General features: G+C 43.0%; 1 protein-coding gene across 9 annotated transcripts in view; it reads right to left on the reverse strand.

Annotated features, from left to right (window-relative positions):
* The window catches only part of Carmil1 (capping protein regulator and myosin 1 linker 1), a 264062-nt gene that overhangs the window by 105761 nt on the left and 137790 nt on the right, over positions 1 to 20511 (reverse strand). For all 9 annotated transcript variants that reach the window (XM_057787237.1, XM_057787244.1, XM_057787236.1 and 6 more), the window contains 3 exons: positions 11991 to 12066; positions 6386 to 6474; positions 4462 to 4556 (listed from right to left, as the gene is read on the reverse strand). In XM_057787237.1, the coding sequence (XP_057643220.1) occupies positions 4462 to 4556; positions 6386 to 6474; positions 11991 to 12066 (260 nt within the window). The remainder of the gene's footprint in view (positions 1 to 4461; positions 4557 to 6385; positions 6475 to 11990; positions 12067 to 20511) is intronic.

Genomic DNA, 20511 nt, shown 5'->3' on the forward strand with positions numbered 1-20511 from the left:
AGAGCCACCAATGACGGTCAGAATAGGCACCTTGGGTCAACGATTGTAAAATAAATATCATTAGGTGGGTATCTAAATCATGTTTAAGTAAAATAATCAAACTTGGAATAAAATGAAGGGAGGAAGTAAAGAGAGATGAAGCTGACCAAGTCGCCATTGTATAAACTGAATTGAGCTTGGTGGGTATCTCATTCCCGCAAGGCTGAGGCAGGAGGATTGCTGAGAGTTTAAAGCCATCCTGGGCTGCAGACTGAGACAGTCTCAAAAAACCCAAAGGAATGCCATGATAAAACCCATCACTTTTATGCTAGACTAAACTTTTTATTAAAAATCAGAAAATTATTAACGAAGCTTTCCGGGAAGAGCAGACTGCCATACTCAGGGAAAAAGATGAAGTGAGCGGGGGTTCACTAGTGTCAGAAAATTGCAGATCTACAGTCAGCATCACAAAGGTGACAAACGACACTGGGTTCTCATACCCATCAGTGTGCAGCCCATTGTGGAACCAGCAATGAAGTCTGGTGAGAAGGAGGGGTAATGGCTAGTGTCTGGTCAACTTGATACCATCTAGGGTCATTTGGGAAGAGGGGAACCTCAGTTGAGAAAATGTCCCCCTGCAGATTGGCATGCAGGCAAGTGCATGGTACATTTTCTTAACTGGTTATTGATATGTGAGAACCCACCCCATTGTGGGTAGTGCCACTTCTGGGTCAGTGGACCTGGGTACCATAAGAAAGCAGGCTGAGCGAGCCTTGGAAAGCGAACCAGGAAGTGGCCTGGCTCCATGGTCTCTACTTCAGTTCCTCCCCAGATATGCACCTTGAGTGCCTACCCTGACTCTGAAAACTGTGTCTTTCATCTGTAATTTCACTTGTGCAATAGCGGCTGTGATATCTCCCCATTACCATGCATTTTCATGCAATGTGTACAGGTAATCTCATGATTACATCTCAGTCTTATGGGCACACATATTTGTGGATGTTCTGGAAGATGGCTTCACATTTAGCTGTATAATTGTAGTGAATTGAAACATACTAAAATATGCTTCATAACTGGATCTATTGTTCCATGTGGACTGCAAAACACGTAGAGGCTTGTTCTCTGTCCTCGGCTGACTGACAAGGCAAATTAGTCAAAGTGTCCTTGTGGAATGTTCACAGAGCAGAACTGCAGGTATCCGGCCTTGTAGGATCCGAGCGATTCGGAAGATTTAAGGTGAACTAGGGTGATATTGCAGGTGTCTGACCTTGTTATATCATTGTCCTTTAAGAGATCAATAGCACCCTATGTTGCCCTAAGCTTCCTTCACCAGCACCTCTCTGTTCTGACTCAAAACAGCAATTAGCACTTTGTGCCAGGTTTTGTGTAGTTTCTGAGTGATTGTTTCAGGGCTGGGCAGCCTCTGCCAACAAGATATTATTAATCACACTTAAGAAATGTAAAATAGTACAGGTATTGCTTGTTCCTTAGATCTTTCACTGGTTTAGTTTCTTCCCTTTGTAATTTTTGCAGCTGTCTCTTTAAGAAATAAGCCAAACTTTCACAACTTCCAGGTGTTGTCAGTCACCAATTAAGCTGACCAAGTCTTTGCCTTGCAGCTTTTTTTATTACTAATGAGTTGCTAATGAATGCATGTATGTGTATATGTATACATATATATGCAGCATATATGTATATACACACATATATACAGTATATATATGCTCAGGAATTTGTAATGGCAGAAGAAAAAAAGAGAGAGTGAAGAATGTAGGAGTATAAGGAATGAAGAAGAAAAATGGAACTGGAACAAAAAATTGAACCAGAGTTAGAAAAACATTTAGAACTATAAAATTGGAACAGAGAATTGAAACAGAGGAGAACTAGATGCTACAGAGGTAGAATTAGAGCCAGCAGAAGAATAAAAACATGACTCAAACAGCATGTGTGAGTTCACTCTGTAATCCGTCTGATAAGAAATTTTCTAAGTTCCCTTGGCTAAGCTATAGCATCTGACCTGAACCCTGGGAGACAGTCTTGAGAGCTGGACTCAGAAGCTATCAATTGTTAACCATCCATAGTCTAAGGACATTTCCCTGACCCGATCCCCTTATTCATCCTGGGATTTCCATGGGGCCTCTGTGCATCTCCTACCCTCTGATAAAGTGAACGGACTGGCTCAACCTTGTGACCAGACCCAAGGCCAAAAACAAATAGGGCAGTCCACAGGCCTGCTGGTTACGGGGACCATGACCATCAACTATCAGGGCTGCCCCAGGTATCCACCCCCTTAGATTCAGCAGACTCCTGGCTCACACTGTACTTCAGTGGCAGCTCACCAGTGCCACCCAGCTGCTGGGAGGATCCCCTAGATGGGAAAACAAACTCTACTGGGGAGGGAGGGGGGATGTATACAGCAGGCACAGGGAAGAAAGCTGTCAACGCCCAAGTCGAGAGTAATCACTTTCACTTGCATGGCTCCTATTTCCTTATCCATCAGTTGACTCACTGCCTCTGTCGCTGGGGCCACCAGGAACCACAGCACATCTGGCTCCTACTCATATCCTGCACCCTAAGTATTTTGAAAACAATAAATTCATAACGCTCTCCATTAGCCTGCAGGAGATCCTAGCCACCTCATCAGGGAAGCAGCTGGGTGGGGCCATCCCACCCCTAGAGATCTTCCTGCTAGCCCGCCTGTTTTCTGAGGGTTCTCACTGCTTCCCTCTACTGATCCAGCCCTGTCAGTAGCTAAAGACAGCCAGATGCCCCCATCTTACAAACAAACCTGACACAGCTGCCCTGACTGGAGGAGGTGCTGTGTGCAATTTCCACTCAGCCACATTCGCCACTCTGCCACCTCTAGCCGAGCAGGTAGAGAGAAGAGCTGCTTCTCCTACAGACATGACGACGCCTGCACTCCAGACTGTGTGCTTAATCTCAGCCTGGACTCATGCTTGGGTTGCTGGCCGTGTGACCCAGTTTTGGATTCAGCCTCCACCTTTCTTCAGACTCCCGACTTCAGATGACAGAAGTGACCCCTGAGGTTCCCATGTGAACGCTACCAGGGGATCGCCTGCCACACACAGTAGCGTAGTACAGGCAGAGCTGCCTCAGCGCCCTCAGCTCAGCTGAATAATTAATCTTCATCAAATACCTAACACTGAAAGATGAAAGGCCCTATTCAACAAGGCTGGAAAACATTTCCAACAGCAAAGGAAAACAAAATGTTCCCTCCGGAGATGGAGCGATTCCTTCCCCAACCCCATCCGTCAGTGTTTGCAGACCAAGGTGGAGAAGTCAGCCCCAGCTGCCCTTCCTGTGGCAAAGGCAGGCACTGCCTTCGCTGCTCAGGAATGGAACGCTTTCCTTGGATTTCCCTTTGTGTTTTACAGTGGTGGGACGGATCCCAGTGCTTCACGCACGCCAGGCAAACACCCTGCCATACCCCAGCCCCAGATGTAAACATGTTTGATGAGCCTTTCTCCTCCCAAATCTGATCCTTCAACCTCCCAGTAATTGTATGTTCAAACCTTATGAAGTATTAAAAGATATGTGTGATAGGTACCAATTTAAACTGGTCATCAAGATTCTGGCCCCCTCTTAAATGCTTCCTATAGAGCAAGACAGACCCATGACTGTAAGAGGGGGTCACCACTTAATTTTTTTTTAAGTTTTTTGAGACAGGGTCTTTCTGTGTAGCCCTGGCTGTCCCAGGACTAGCTCTTGTAGACCACACTGGCCTCGAACTCACAGACATCTGCCTGCTTTTGCCTCCCGAGTGCTAGGATTAAAGGCGTGCGCCACCACTGCCCATCTTCGCCATATGACTATTAAATCAGGAGATAAGGGTTTGTATTGATGTACACTCCTGTACTCAAAGAACTTCTGAGGCAGAGACACAAAAGTACAAATTTGAGATCAGACTAGACTACACAGCAAAAGTCTTGTCTCAAAAAAATAATAAAGGCCCTAGAGGGTATGTGTTGAGTGGGTCACTCTATCAGACAGGTATCTGAAGAAAGCAAAAGCTTCTGAGGCTGGTTCTAGCTGGTCCCTAACATGGCAAACTGCCCTGTGAGAGGGAAGACACAAACAAGCAGCCTGTTAGATCTGGAAGTGGTCTCCACCGGGATTGAGCAAGGGCACAGGGACCCTGAGCCCTGCAGCCCCAAGGGAAGTTACTCTGCTGCTGACCAGTGGTGAGGAGGACCGAGAGTGAGCGGGGGCGGGACTCCACCTGGGTGTGGGGAGAATTCCTGGTAGGTGTGGGAAGGACTCTGGGTGAATGTGGAGAGGACTCTCAGTGTATGAGTGAGGGCCAGTGTGGAGAGGCCTCCAGGTTTGTGTGGAAGACTCTGGCTTGGTATGGCAAGGACTCCAGGTGACTAACCTAAAGTTAGTACTACTCCCCAGCCCGGTAAAGTAGGATGCCAGTGTCCTGCACCTGTGGCATCCGTGATAATATGTATGGTTCGGTACCTCGGTCCTCCAGCGGGTTTCCGGCAAGGTTGATCATGTGAAGGCCTGAGTTAGGATTATGTGCTAGAGCACTGGCCAATTTCTGTGCAAAATCTCTGCAAGGAGACAAAGCGGCAGGAGTAAGGAACAAAATGCAAACTGTTCAAATAAGACATTTCAGGTTTAAAATGGAATAAAACCAAAAAGAAGGAAACTCTCCCTTACAGTTTTCCATACAGAGCAATGAGGACAGCTCAGGAACAGATAGAGCTAGGGACAGAACACTTGCCTACACTGGGAAAGCGCTAGGTTCAACTGCCACTCTGTGGGTGGGACACAGGGAGAACAGATGCACACATAATACTCAATTCGTTTTGATTTGACAAAACCTCACACAAAAGAGCAGAGAAAAAGCATCATTGCCCTTTGGGTTACCAATGAACACCCCCCCCCCAGGATCATTTTGTCCCCATGTAATGATCCTCCTTAGTTAGGAAGGTTGTGGAATTCTTATGAGGTGGACCCTCACTGGAGGAAGTGGATCACCAGGAACCAGCCTTGCGGTTTTGAAGCTGGACCACACTTCCTGTGGGCTGTTTGCGTCCTGAGTACAGACAATGTGACCAGCTACCTCAGGTTCCTGCCACTACTCCTTTTCTGTATGAAGAAATGGATTCTCAACCACTGTACCAAAAGACCCCCCCATCCCACCCCACCCCTAATCTCCTCACCCCCCACTCCATCCACCAGCTGTCGGAGTTTTGGTATCACACCCAGTTGGAGATACGCTGCTGAATGCAGCTAACAGTATCGCTGACCCCTTCCTGTTTTTATAAAATTCCACAGCAAACCTGTTTTCTTGATAATTCTAGTAGGCTCTTCACTCTATCTTAGTTCTTATTTCTTGTAACATGCACAGAAGCAAAACTGATTGCTTTAATTACTGAGTTAAAGGCCATCATTACTAGCACCCGATTTTATACAAAAAGAAAAATCACTGTTTTAGCTTTATTTTAACCTGAAATAGCACACTAAGTGCTGGGGTGACAAAAATACCTGCCTTGCTCATTAATAACAACAAAGCCTTTGTTCTAACAGACTCTACCTCATGCTCTTCAGAATAAAACTCGGGGGTGAAGAGTGGGAGAAATGACTAAAACTGATTACTAGAAGAAAAAAATCACAGGGAATCCAGGATTATTCCTACTACAGTAGTAAAAGCTGCGCGGGCATCTTCAGTGAGACACGTGTTTTGTAAGGACGACACACTCATCATCTGCCTACTCTCAACTTCAGTTACCATCTCCATTTCAAAGGAGAAGACACTGAGATGTAGGACTTCTAAACTCCATGCTTGAAGCTTCAGGTACTTCACTAAGGCACATACTCTTAACCACCACACTATGGGCCCTCAGAACGTCCCACAGCACTGAAGCAGAGCAGGCTATCAAATGCTTGGCTTTCATGATAATGATGGTATCACGGACTGACTGATTGATGTGTGTTGTGATCTGGGTGTGAAATTTACCCCATCGGCTCATATATCTTAACATGTGCCCCTACTCCCAGCTGTTGGGGAGGCTGAGGAACATCTGGCAGTTGGGGGCTTAGCTAGTCAATGCAGGGCCATAGATTTGGTGATATGGATAATAGCCTGGCCTTCGTTCTGCTTGCTGACCTCTGAAGCATATAACCGCCACATGTGTCCAAGGCATCTATGATACACTGCATCTGTGTCTACGCTGAGCCTTCCTCCCTCGAGTTGCTTCTGTTGAGTATTTTGTTACCATAAGAAGATTAATATGGGGTTTTTTTTGTTTATTCTGTTTTTTTTTCCAGAAGGAAACATTATTTGTGTATACTTGAATTTTTTAAAAGATCACATACCAATCAAAAGGGCAAATGACATTAAGTAATGTGTTCACATATTCAGGAAAATACTCACGTTCTGAGTCCAGCATTTTCCAACACCAATTCTTCCAGTCGATTGGACCTACTCACCACCCTCAAAATCTGTTCACAGACATCAGTGGACTGTAACAGAAAACACTTGTTGACTGTTCTGAACGTCTGATGAAAACCATTTCACTTAAGGGCTATAAATATACAAATCTATAGGAATATAAGCAAATGAAACTCTCATCCATACACATTCATTCAAGAACTAGTCAGACAGCATTCGCATTATGCACCACCATGACAACCATGAGAACACCACAGCACAACATACAGAGTCTCCAAGTGTACTACTCCTCAGGGAAGGGACAGAATTCTGCAGCCTGACCTAGTGCCAAGCCCCACACTAAATAAATATCTGCATGCTAGTGATATTTTAAAAGTTATTTTAAATTATGTGTGTGAGTACATGTATATTTATGTGAGTATCTATGTCTAGGTATGTGCGTTTGAGTCCAGATTCTGTATCCAGAGATACAGGACCCTCTAGCACTGGCATTACAGCTGGTTATAAGTCACCTGATATAGGTGCTAGGAGTGGAACTCAAGTCCTCTGGAAGAGCAGTATGAGCTCTTAACTGCTGAGGCAGCTCTCCAGGTCGTTAATAGGTTTTCATTTTGTTTTTAAGTCATGAAGTTACATAATTATTACACAGGGGAACTGAATTTTGAAGAACTATGCCACATGCTTTTCATATTTGGATTTCTAAGTGTTCATATTTTTATACTGGCTTACTCTAAAACTTACTGTAGCTCAGGTGTTGATAAATGACTTTATACAATTGCATTATAACCACTGGGTAGTAGTGGTGCACACCTTTAATCCCAGCAATTGGGAGGCAGAAGCAGAGGAATCTCTGTGCGCTCAAGGCCAGTATGGTCTACAAGAGCTAGTTCCAGAACAGCCAAGGCTACACAAAGAAACACAGTCTCAAAAGAACAAAACAAAACAATAACAACAACAACACAAACCTGCATTATAATCAAGGGCTTACTTAAATTGTTTATGATATAAACAAAAGAGATGACCTGCCTGTGTACCATAACATACAGCAATGCACTTTATAAAACAAACAGATCCATCTCCTCAGTATATCTGAGTTCTCTGACTTTATCTGGCAGCACATGTTCAGCTGGCATATCCAATAACTGAAATACAGTCTGAAATAAAATATCCCAGAGCGCTTCAGTTGGGTAATCTTCATAAAAGGCTATCCTGGAAATACCCAGAGTCTCACTGTCTAACTCTCATCTCCCTTACATGCTGCTTTGTTCAATTCAGTCCAGAAAGCTTGCCTCACACCATTCCTGGGCTTTGATACATTCAAGTGAACTGACAGCAAAGGCAAAAATCAACTCTACCCAAGCCAAGGCAATTCCTATTAGGCCGACAGCAGTGATCTCTCTTGTCTTGGCCTTATGTGTGTCACTCTTTGTTTCGTGATGAATGGGTAAGGAGGAGCTTGATTGAGCTAGGTGTTGTCATGGCTTAAATTAAGCATTTGGATCATGTTTTAGCAGGAATTATTCTAAGTTTTAAGAGCAGTTTAAGCAATCATGCAGAGTCCTGGCTAGCTAGCAGAGCATCTAGAGGAGGATTTTACCCAAAGGGAGCTTTGACGATTGAGTGTCCATGTTGAGTGTAAACACTGTAATGAGAATGTATTTAAGGGAGTGTATGCAGGTGCGGCCAACTCTTCTTTAAAAGGTCAGTAGAGCAGAGTTCTAACAAGTTATTCATAGCTTGGTTAATGGTGAAAACTTTTATTTGTGCCAACTACATGAAAAGCAGACTTTTCTAGATCCAAGAATGTACAATGGTAACATTTTAAAGAAATGCATACACATACCTAGACATGAGCTAGAATATAATAATCATAAAAGTTATCTTGTCTACCCCAGTCACAGTGCAGGATCAGAACAATTCATTTGTAAAACTAGGAATAGGATAGCTCCTTAGGTTTATTTATAGCTTTTTTTAAACATTTCACATTTTGAAGTGAGATGTGGCCTTTATACATAAATACTACAAAGCTTCATAAAAGAAAAAGTTGAAAAATAGTGGAAGAGGGCATGGAAAGAACACAGAGCCAGAGGATGGAGAAGGATGCTGTAAACACTGTCGCACTCTCATCTCTCATCTCTCTTACGTGCTACTTCCTTCCATTCAGTCCAGAAAGCCTAAATCAGACGTTCCTGGGCTTTGACACATCCTAGCGAATTGACAGTAAGGCAAAAGTCAATCATACATACAAACTGAAACCCCTAAATAGTAACAAGAGAATCAGCAAAATAAGTTAATAAACAAAATATTCATGGAAGCCTAGAACAGAAATAATGAACCAAATACATTGCCTGGTACAGCCATGTCATTGATGCAGCTCCCGGATTTACAAATCCCGAAAGCCAAGCAGACACCAGCTCTAAAGCTATTTTATATAGTCAACAATACTACACAGAAAGATGGTCATCACGACACACTGTGTACTTGGAAGTCTTAAGAATGTCCTTTCAAAGATGGACACTATAACGCACATCTACAATCCTAGCATGAGGGAGGGAAAAAGGGAGGCCTGGACTATATGATATATAATATGATACATATGGTTCAGACTAGGATTATAGCTGCGAATAGTTTTCATGAAATCGGCACAAAGCATGTCAATCACTTCCCTCTTGTGGCACTTTGAGAAAGGGGGCTTTTATTGGGCTAGGAGAATCACCTTAGAAATTGTGAGAGTTGTTGTAACTTCAGGGACCTTATGTTCATCATGAACTACATGCTACAGACCCCTCAAGATGCTTCCACTGTTGGCTATTCCTTTAAGTGAGCTATCCTTCGAAAGTCGTCACACACTATCAGGAGAATGTGGCCTTTCCTTTAGCTTTGGGTGATGGCAAACTATTTCTTTTCTTTTGCTTTCTTTTTGGTACCCACTGTGTTTAGTCAGTGCTGCCTGCTGGGACACAGGACTGACCTGGACTTGATCTTATGCAGGTCTTGTGCAGGTGATGACAATTGCAGTGAGGTCCTAAGGACAACAGCCACGCCATGTGCAGAGGACAGCATCTCACAGCACTCTCATCCTCCGGCTCTTACACTCTTTCCACCCTCCCTTCCACGATGTTTCATCTATTTTTTTTTTTTTTGGAAGCTTTGTAGCATAATGTTCACAAAGGTCACATTTCATTTCACAATATCAAATGTTTAAACACAAGTACATATAAAGGCGGGGGATTCCATTCAGTGCAGATGTGCTTGCCACGCATGGCCAAACCCTGGCTTTGATGCCCAGAACCATGTACATAAATGCAGATGTATTCAGTTTATAAAGGGACAATAAGAGTAGTCCTCAGAGACTGTCACTCTATTCTGGTTTTCCCAAGCTATCTAAGGAAGCATTTAAGCCCTTCCATTCTTTGTTTTCCCAAGATGAAATCTCATATATTGTTTATATTCTTAAAACTCAATCAGTTACAAGAAAATGATATCAGGAAGGAACAATGATGAAATACCAATACCAACTGACTGAATACCTTTCTGTACTGGAAAGCTGGGAAAGTTCCAAAAATTGCCTAGGTTAAGCCTTTTTTGAACCTTCTCAAAGATCCATTTTGAATATCTTACGCTTGTATGACCATTTAAATGAAACAATAAAATGTGTATTGGCAAGAATCTGTTCTGGTTCAAAGACCTTCTCATTCCTCCAAGGTCTACCCTTTCCCACCTATAACTGCTGTGGGACAATGGTCTTAAGCCCTGTAAAGATTTGTCAATGTATTAGTTTAATAAAGCGCTGATTGGTCAGTAGCCAGACAGGAAGTATAGGCGTGGTGACGAGAACAGGAGAATTCTGGAAAGAGAAAATGGTTGATACAGAGGAAGCCAGAAACAGAGGAAGCAAGATGAGAATGCCTCACTGGTAAAAGGTACCAAGTCAAGTGGCTAACACAGACAAAACTTATGGGCTAATTTAAGATGTAAGAGTTAATAAGAAACCTGAGCTAATAAACCAACCAGTTTATAATTAATGTAGACCTCTGTGTGTTTCTTTGGGGCTGAATGACTGCAGGATTAGGCAGGGCAGAAACCTCTGTCAACATGTAACCTCTGCTAGCTCAGTCCTAGGTCCCACCCCAGGAAACCTGAGGCTCCCATTCCTGTGTCCATCATTGATACCTGTTCATTCATGGAGGGCTCCCCTATTCTATTCCTGGTGTCCCAACCCTACCACAATCATGTAAACAAATGGCTACCTAGCTGGGTTCGTTCCTGACCTACCCAGTTCCACATCAGTTTGTTTCTCAACCTCTTTACTAGTCTGGAATGATGATTATGGTAAGAGTCAACAGTTGTGAAATTCCTAGAGAGTCAGGGTCTGATTAAAAAACAAAACAAAGCAAAACAAAATCTGGTCACTATGATCTCTGTGAGCTCATCTCAGCGAGGGCAGATCAGTTTCATGATTGGGTTCTCTCATTCATTTGTTCAGTGATTTTACTCTATAATTATGAAATAAATTCTGACCAGGCAGATACTTTAGCAAGAAGCTACAATGCCCATGCAAGACAGGGATGAACATGACAGCAGCTATCACACAATCATAGGTACACAAGAAGTTGAGGTCCAGGAAGGTTCTAGATAACTCATCTCCACTCCCACAGTCTGGTTGGAAGAGTCATGGTAAGAAACTCAGGCTTCTGACTTTATACTCTTTACCTATGCCGCCATGGCTCCTAAGGGCCCCCAAATGAGTTCAGCCCAATTTCAAACCCATGATGCCCTAAGTCATACCTATCCTAGGCAATTCAGACACATGAGTAACCTGTTCACAGGCTCCATTTCTGCAAAGCCCTTTCTCAATCCAATGTCTTTATTATGAAAATCTCACCACCAGATTCCTGCCTCTATACAAAAAATCTAAATTATTTCTCATCCTAAATGAAGTATATGAAAAGTAACTTATGGACAAGTATCTTTCCATATAGCAGCTTTGATTTGGTCTACTTTCCAACAGTTTCTACTACCAGAGCAGACCAAGTATTTGAATGTTCCATTTAATGTGAAAAGTAACAGATTTCACATTGGTTTTATTGTGTCTATACATAAATCCCTTACTTAACCAAAAAAAGAAAAAAGAAAAAGAAACATATACAGAATTAATATTAAATATTATAATCCAATCAGACCATGTCTACCTGTTGATATTTCCTGAAACTGCTCTCTCTCGTGGGAAACTTGGTGGTGATGAACTGGAAGGCTGAAATATAAAGCCAGCTGTTTGCAGCTGTGCAAATGAGACTTTAATAGCTTTTGCCAACTGAATGAGTGTGTACAGAAGAAAATACTAAATGTGCCTTTCTGTTCTAAAATTGCCCAAGGCAACTGAGAAGAGGAGGGTGAGTCTCTCTGAAGCTCTCACTTCGCAAACTTCACAGTGTTAAGCTAATCATTCCTAGGAATGAGATCTCCCCAAGAAATAGAACGTGTGCAGCTCACCAGCACGGTACCAAAATAAAATCTTTCTGACGATGAGCGAGCTTTTGAAGTTCAGCAGAGTCGGCGATGGTGGCTGTCATTTTCGGTGACTTACCAGCTTAAGATCCTTGGAGGACAGTTTGGTGAACCACTGATTATATTCCAGGGCAGCAATGATGGGGATCAGGTCTCTAGAAGCAAAATTAATAAAGAACATGAGCATGGTCCTGCAGCATAGCTCCAGTGATGCTAGATCCTTAGGGAGGTCTGGTGGTGCCTGCAAGCCTGTCATCGTATCACTTCTGGAAGAAGGCAGTCAGAATATCAGAAGTTCAAGGTCAGCCTTGGTATATAGATAATGCAAGGCAGTCTAGGACGTGTGAGGCTTTGTCTCAAAGAACAAAACAAAGAGAACTAAGACATTATTTTTTTATTCGACATAGGTGTGTGTGGTGGGGCACATGTGCCAAAATTTATGTGTGTAGGTCAGAGGAATCCTACTCTTAAGAGTAGACTCTTCAGTTCTACCTTGTTGAGGTGAAGTCTCCTGTCTCTCTGTTGTGTTATTCAGACCAGTTGGCCTGAGAGCTCCCAGGCAATTCTCCTGTCTCTGGGAATCTGTCCCCTATCTCACTGTGAAGTGCTGAGACTACAGACAAATGCCACCACATCTGCATCTACCATGGGTTCTAAGAACTGAGCTGGGATCACCAGGTTTATGCAGCAAGCACTTTTACCTACTGAGCTATAGTTCTTGATTCAAACAATTTTAGTAGTAAACAATTCAATTCTCTGCAACAGATCATCATACAGCAAAAAACAAGCAGAATTCCACAAAATTAAAGTAAATCATCCCCAGCACCTCCAATTCCTACTTCCCAGGAGAGAGAAGCTGATGCTAGCATTCAGAAAGAAATCACATCTAACACCACGCTAATGGGCTTGTTTCCTTAGAATTCTTCATCGATTCACAAGCATCAAGAATCTCACGCAGTCTCTGAGAGGTTGTTCCCCAAGCAAAGATAATGCTTTATCCTCTCTGATAGCAAATGGATTCTTGGTGCTCAGCGAGAGTCCTGCAACCATTTGGTGGTTCTTACACTTCCCAGCAGTGATCCCATCCTTGAAATAGAGCAGGTGTAATTATCTCCGGTGCTCCATACAAGCTCAGAAGCTACGGGGAAAAGGTCTGCATGTGAAACCCTGCCTCTACAACATTTTCCCAATCATTGGCCCCTACCATGTATTCCTTGCCTACCACACATGGTACTGCATAAGCAGAATACCCTTCACTGCGCTGCAGTGTTTTGAAAGTTTGCATGTCCTTTGATGCTGTCACCACACAGCTCCTCTTCTGTAGAGCTTCCTGTTGACCCCACCCCAGCATAGTGCGTGCCTCTTCACTTAGCTCTCTTCCGTTCATTGCTTCGGCAGCTGACTTCTACAACCTCAAGCTGTAAATCTTTGAAACCTAAGCTCCAATTTTAGTTTTGAGTTTGATAAGGCACAGAGGCTGCAATGTCGGGTAAAAGGTGGAAAAAGCTGAGAGATGCAGCTGACCCGAGAGCGACACAGAAAGGGCCTCGGTCAACCTGCAAACAAGCCAGGAGATAACTGTTACGTTTCACAAACAAAGGCATTGATTTGCAGACACAGGAAGTGAAGCTGGACCAAAAAGATAACGAGACTCTTTATTAAAATGATTTTTCCCATTTGGAGGAGACATATTAATCATATAAAACAGTAGAGTTCACTGTGACATATTTGTGTATGCATATAATATATTTTAGTCATATTTACCTAGCCTCCCTATTACTTCTTACCTCCCCTCCAGCCTTCTCATGACCAGCTTCCTCTTCCCAGTACAGCCACTTCTACTTCCCTGCTGTTTTCCCCCCCGACTCCACCCGCTAATCTCAGGTTCAACACATTAGGGAGAGGGGAGAATACATGATGCTTGTCTTCCTGAATCTGACTTATTTCAGTTAACATGGTGAGCTATGCAATTCCATCCATTTCCCTGCATATGATATGATTTCATTCTTCTTTGTGGCTGAGTAAAATTATACTGTGGAAATGATCCATGTTTTCTGACCCAGTCTTGTATAAACAGACACCTAGGCTGATTTCCCAATACTTGACTACAATAGATATGGATAGATAGATAAATAGCCAATAGATACATAGATAGAGAGATGATGATGATGATGATGAAGATAGATGATAGATAGATGATAGATAAATAGCCAATAAATACATAGAGAGATGATGATGATAGATAGATAGCCAATAAATACATAGATAGAGAGATGATGATAGATAGATAGATAGATAGATAGATAGATAGATAGATAGATAGATAGATGATAGATAAATAGCCAATAAATACATAGAGAGATGATGATGACAGATAGATAGATAGCCAGTAAATACATAGATAGAGAGATGATGATGATGATCATAGATAGATAGATAGCCAATAGATACATAGATAGAGATGACGATGATGAAGATGATAGATAGATAGATAGATGATAGATAGATAGATAGATAGATAGATAGATAGATAGATAGATAGATAGATAGATAATCAATGGATACATAGATAGATACATAGATAGACATGATAAATAGATAGATAATCAATAGATACATAGAGAAGATAGAAGAAAGATAGATGATCAATAAATACATAGATAGAAGAAAGAAAGAAACAAAGAAAGAAACAAAGAAAGATGATCAATGGATACATAGAGAGAAGATAGATAGACAGACAGATAAATAAATAAGTAAATAAATAAATAAAGCAAACATCACTGTTATGTTCAGGCTCTGGTTCCAAAGAGTTTATGCCCATGAAACTACAGCCTTTGCCAGATTTTGAAGCACCATGTGTGAGCTCATCAGATATGAGTGAGAAGATGAGATGCATCCTCACAGCTCAGAAAAACAAGGCAAAGAAATGAGCAGGCTCATCCACAGGTTCCATCTGCCAGGTTTTCTGCTTATTCGTCTCTTCCTTAACTTGCTTAAAGTTAAGGTTATTTTGAAGTTAAGGTTAAAATCCAGGCGTGGTGACTCGTACCTGTAATCCCAGCATTTGGGAAGTAGAGGCAGGAGACAGTTCAAGGTCAGCCTTGACTAGAAGAGATCATTTGATATCAACTGATAGGCCAAGCTCAACAAAACTAAACAATACAAAACAAACCATTAGAAGGAGACAGCCAAGTATCTTAATACAAACAGTAAACACTGCTCCAGTGCTTACTAAATACTGGGTAGGATTACTGCGTGCTGAAGTTTAAGAGGTGATTTGTTCTCCTGGCCCTCCCCCACAATGCCGTGAATAAGAAAAACAACTGGGGGCCATGCCAAATACTAGGAAAGTTAAAAGTGACCTTAGAACACAGGGACCAAGTAATTCCACCTGGAGCAGATGGGCACAGTTCACAGGGTTCCTAAGATGGGAAGGGGCCAACTAGGCAGAAAGAGAAGAACAGAATACTTCAAATAATTAGGGACAGATGTGTGCAAGCATGGGCGACTGTCTGTGCCCAGTAATTCAATCCATTCATATATTCGTAGGTGCCAGCCACCACGCACGAATGACAGGGTTTAATGTAACAATGAACACAGCACTCAGTCCCTGCCCTGTAATAGTGGCAGCCTGGTACAGCCTAGCCAGCAACCAGGGAGAAGAAAGCAACTATATTAAAGGAAAGAAGACACATAGACCAATTCAAACTCCAGCAGCCACAGAAAAGCCAGGCAAGGTAGCACACGCCTGTAACCCCAGTGCTAGAAGTCTCCAGGGACTTCTGTCCAGTGAGTTCAGACAAAACAACAAAATTTAGGCTCACTGAGACAAACCCTGTCTCAAAAAATACAGTGAAGCAACTGAGGAAGACATCTATGACTGATCTGTCCACATGTCCACATGTATACCACACCACACCCACATACTACCCCCAACACACACAGACCACCACTGATCTGTCCACATGTATACCACACCACACCCACACACCCACATACCACCCACCCCAACACACACAGACCACCACTGATCTGTCAACACGTCTACATGCATACCACACAACAGACACACCCCCGCCACACACACAGAGACTCAAACATCCAAATTGTAAAACTGGGTATAAGATCTGTAAGACCCAAATAGACAGTTCACCAAAGTTTATACATTTACATGCATCAAACAGCCATAAGAGAAATGCAATTCCAAGCCAAAATCAAAGACCCCATCCCCACAGGTGTGCCCCTGATGTCTAATGTCAGGCAGCACCAAATGTGGATCGAGACACAGCAGAACTGGATCTGTCAAAAGCGGCCCACGAAAAGACAAATGGCATTCTTGGTGCAGAAGATAGCTTGACTCTCTGTCTTGAGATTTTATGTACATGTCATGTGACCTATTTATTGATCTAACTCCTGAGTTTTTGCCCAACCTAAGGGAAAACTTACATTTGCACCAAAACTTAAATGGTCTTATTTATCATCCCTGTATTTATCATCATCAGAATGTTAAAAGAACACAGGTGTCCTTCAGTGATGGCACATGCATTGGAGGCTAGGTTAGAAGAGACCATGTTCAGCTTCTGCCTGGCTCTGGCTCTTGAAAGCTCACCCACAGAACTTGGGTGCTTTACGAGGAAGCCAAGACTACAGGGACGGGCCACATCTAGGCCTCGCAGCAACCAGCTAGCTGACACCAGCCACCAGAGGAGTGACTGAAGAAGGCATCACTGTGAGTTATAGCTGTATTTGCTCTGGGCTATTAAGTTGGGAGGCTTACCACACAGCAACACAGAGCCACAACACTTGCTATCTAAGAACTAAGGTTTGGCAGCTGCATAAAGAAACCTGACTGGAGGAAAAGAGCTTGTCGGTAAAGAGATTTTTCAAAAAGCTACTATCTGCAAGGCCTGGGCGGGGGATGTACCCAAGGAAGCGGAGGGTGGGAGCATCAGAGACATGGGAGAGACGGGAGAAACCTCAGGGGCAAGGATTGTTCTGAGGTTAGATCAAGAAGCAGGAGGAAATAGAGAATTCTTCCCAAGTTGATTCACAGGATTTCCTCCATCAAATTATGCATACGTGGTTGCTAATCTTGGTTGTCAACTTAACACACTTGGGAAGAAGGAACCTGAATTGAAGAGAAGGAACCTGAATTGAAGAATTGCCTCCCTTGGACTGGCCTGTGGCTATGTCTGTAGGTTGGTAATTGAATAGGTTTACCCAGTCCACTGTGGGCAATAACAGCCCTAGGCAGGTGACCTGGGCTACATAAGAAAGGTAGCTGAGCATGAGCCAGGGAGCTGGCCAGGAGTAAGCAGTGTTCCCTCAAGGTTTCTGCCTTGAGATCCTGCTTTGGCCAAGTAGACGCTCTCCTCCTAAGTTACTCTTGACCATGGTATTTGATGACAGTAACAGAAAACCAAACTAGAACAGCACATTTCCATCACAAAAACCAAAAGATTGGGAAAATTCTTGCAATTCAATAGAATGGTGGGGAAGAGGAACTGTGACTAGGAATTGATACATACAGCCCCAGAGAGGCAGAGGCCTCTTTCTTGATCTAAGTAGTAGACATAATGGCTGAATTTACAATTATTTGCATCCTGGTACACATCTACCCTTTTTTTCTCTATGGGAACAACTACAAGAATGGCCTTAACAGCATTGTGCATTAGTAGACAATAAGCTAAGTAGAATGTCTGCCCAACAGCAGAATGGATCGACTATGCAATAGCCTACATTAGAATGCAAAATGGAAACAAAAGTGAATGGACCTTCGCTGCCTATACCACCCTGAAAAGCCCCCATGGCCTCCATAGCTGCACGTGTACCCTGAAAAGCCCCCATGGCCTCCATAGCTGCACGTGTACCCTGAAAAGCCCCCATGGCTTCCATAGCTTCACATGCCACCCTGAAAAGCCCCCATGGCCTCCATAGCTGCATGTGTACTCTGAAAAGCCCTCATGGCTTATTGCTGAGTGTGCACCCTGAAAAGGCCCCATGGTTTATTGCTGCGTATGCACCCTGAAAAGGTCCCATGGCTTCCATTGCTGCAATTCACGCTGAAAAGGCTCCACAGCTTCCATATTTAACAATTTTCCACCTGGCAAGAACATGCAGAGAATGGGGAGACTCAAATCTGGGTAGACAGATGCCTAGACAATACCTCAGGAAACAACTGTGTCAAAATTAAGGACTGAATGGAACCCTGAATCTCAAGTCAACATGACAGCTAGGGAAAGAATGAGAGCAGCGATGGGGAACTGTCCTGCATTCAACATGCGGCATCCAGGGGTCAACAAGGAGAAAATACTGGGAATTCCCATTTAAACAGAAAATATACAAGGCAGTTCAGGACTGTCCTCACTTCCTAGAGCTTATCCTGAAAACCTTTGTCAGAACTTAATAGATACACATGCAAGCAAACCCCAGACAAAACTCTACTGGATGATTTCGCAGTTTTTTTTTCTCTCTCTCTGTCTGTGTGTCTCTGTCTCTCTGTCTCTCTCTGTCTCTGTCTCTCTCTCTCTCTCTCTCTCACACACACACACACAGCAGAAGCCCCTTGGTATATACAAATTAACAAGTAAGACAGAATTTCAGTGTGGTTGTAATATGCAATTCCCTGATGACAGATCTCTTATTTAAATATAAGGCTATTTGTGTTTCTTTTGAGAAAAATCTTTCTCTTTTATTCACTCATTGATTGACTGACCACTTGGGTGGTTGGTTGTGCTGTTCTTTACATACCCTAGGTATCACACACACACACACACACACACACACACACACCCTGAAGTTAGTACCCATCTGGTCATGCAGAAGCATCTTCGTTGGTTAATTCTTGACATACTTTCTGCGTCACTAGGGCCCTGTTCAGAAAAGGGTTTGCATGCACTTATAACTTGACACGTGCTTGGAATTTTGAGTTTTCAGACAGATCTTGTATAGCCCGGAGGCTCTTAAGCTACAGTGATCCTTCTGCCTCCACCTCCTCCGTGCTGGGATTATAGGTGTGTGCCACCATGCCTGGCTATGTATAAAGTGCACAGACAGATGAAGGCTCCTGAGACATGGGGAGAGTAGTGGGCTTATGCTCTTCCACCAAGTCCAGACAGTTAGTGTGTGATCCGACAGTGTGACTCACAAGCCCACTATCATAACAACTGCCATTAATCCACCAGCAATTAATCAGCTTCCTACACTTTCAACCTTCGGCCTCCTCTGCAGAGAATTCAGGATGGCGTGTCTGCATACTTTCAAATCAAAGGAACTAAACCCCTTTGAGCACATTTAGCCAATTATTTGTTTTCTCATTTTTCAGTCAACACCACCAAGATGTATTTTGTTTGGGGCTTTTTTGTTGTTGTTTGTCTTTTGCTGTTTCATTTTGTTTTTGAGATGAGGTCCTATGTAATTCAAACTGATCTCAAACTTTTTACGAAGCAAAGAATGGCCTAACTTCTAACCCTCCTGCCTCAGTTGAGATTATTTGCCCTATCTTATATGGTGCTGGGGATTGAAGCCTGGGCTTTGAGCATAATAATAACAGAATTATATCCTTAGCTCTCTAATAAAAGTTGACTTTTGTTACTCTGAACAATAAAAATAAACTAAAATGCTCAGTATAAGGATAACCTGGTCAAAAGGCTGAGGCAGGATAATTGCTTGAGCATAGGAGTTTGACAGCATTCCTGACACCAGAAGACCACCACTATCTTCTTGAATAAGTTTTTTGTTGTCATTGTTTTAAACTTAAAAATAAACTATTTGCCTGGCACGATGGCACACAACTGCAAGCCCAAACAAAGGCTCAGAAAGGTGGCATGAGAGACCGGCTAACCCTGTTACTCAGTAAGCTCTGTATATACACAGAGCGGCTACACATGGAAAGGCAGTGGGAAACTCTGCCACAATGGCACCACTTTCCTGACATTGTCATTGGCTAGCTTTCCCGGAAATGATTTAAACTATCTCCTACCATATCTACTTTATGAATGAAACTTGGAGAGCCTAAAACTTAAAGGAGTCCTAGGGAAAAGGCTGAGTGGTTAAGGTTCTTATGTGCATGAAAGAATACCAGAGTCACATTCCGAACTCACACCTAAATACTGGGTGGATCCGGAGACCCACCTATAATTTCAGCCTCTTAAGTTGGAGACAGAATTCCCCAGAAGACGCTGGATAGTAAGACAGTCTTAAGGGTGAGCTCTGAATTTGATTGAGAGACCCAGTCTCAAAGAATAAAACAAAGAAAGATTGAGGAAGATGCCCAAATCAACTTTGGGCCTCCACATACACAGGTGTGTGCATACACCATGTAGACACACATGAAAATAAGAAAAACAGTTAAAAAATAGTTAGGGCTATAGCTAAGATTGTCAGAGTGTTTATCTAGTGTACAAGGTCTAGGGTCCTGCTCTAATATCACACAAAGTGGGAATAGTGGATAGTGCCTATAACCCAGCACTGGGGAGGTAGGAACAGGATCAGAACTCCGAGGTCATCCCCAGCTACACATCACGTAGCCTAAGGTACATAAGACTCTGTCTTGCGGGTGGGCAGGCAGAGGCAGGCATTCCTGGCGTCCTAGTTTACAG

Source organism: Chionomys nivalis, chromosome 13 (assembly GCF_950005125.1).
Source record: "Chionomys nivalis chromosome 13, mChiNiv1.1, whole genome shotgun sequence".
Taxonomy (NCBI): Eukaryota; Metazoa; Chordata; class Mammalia; order Rodentia; family Cricetidae; genus Chionomys; species Chionomys nivalis.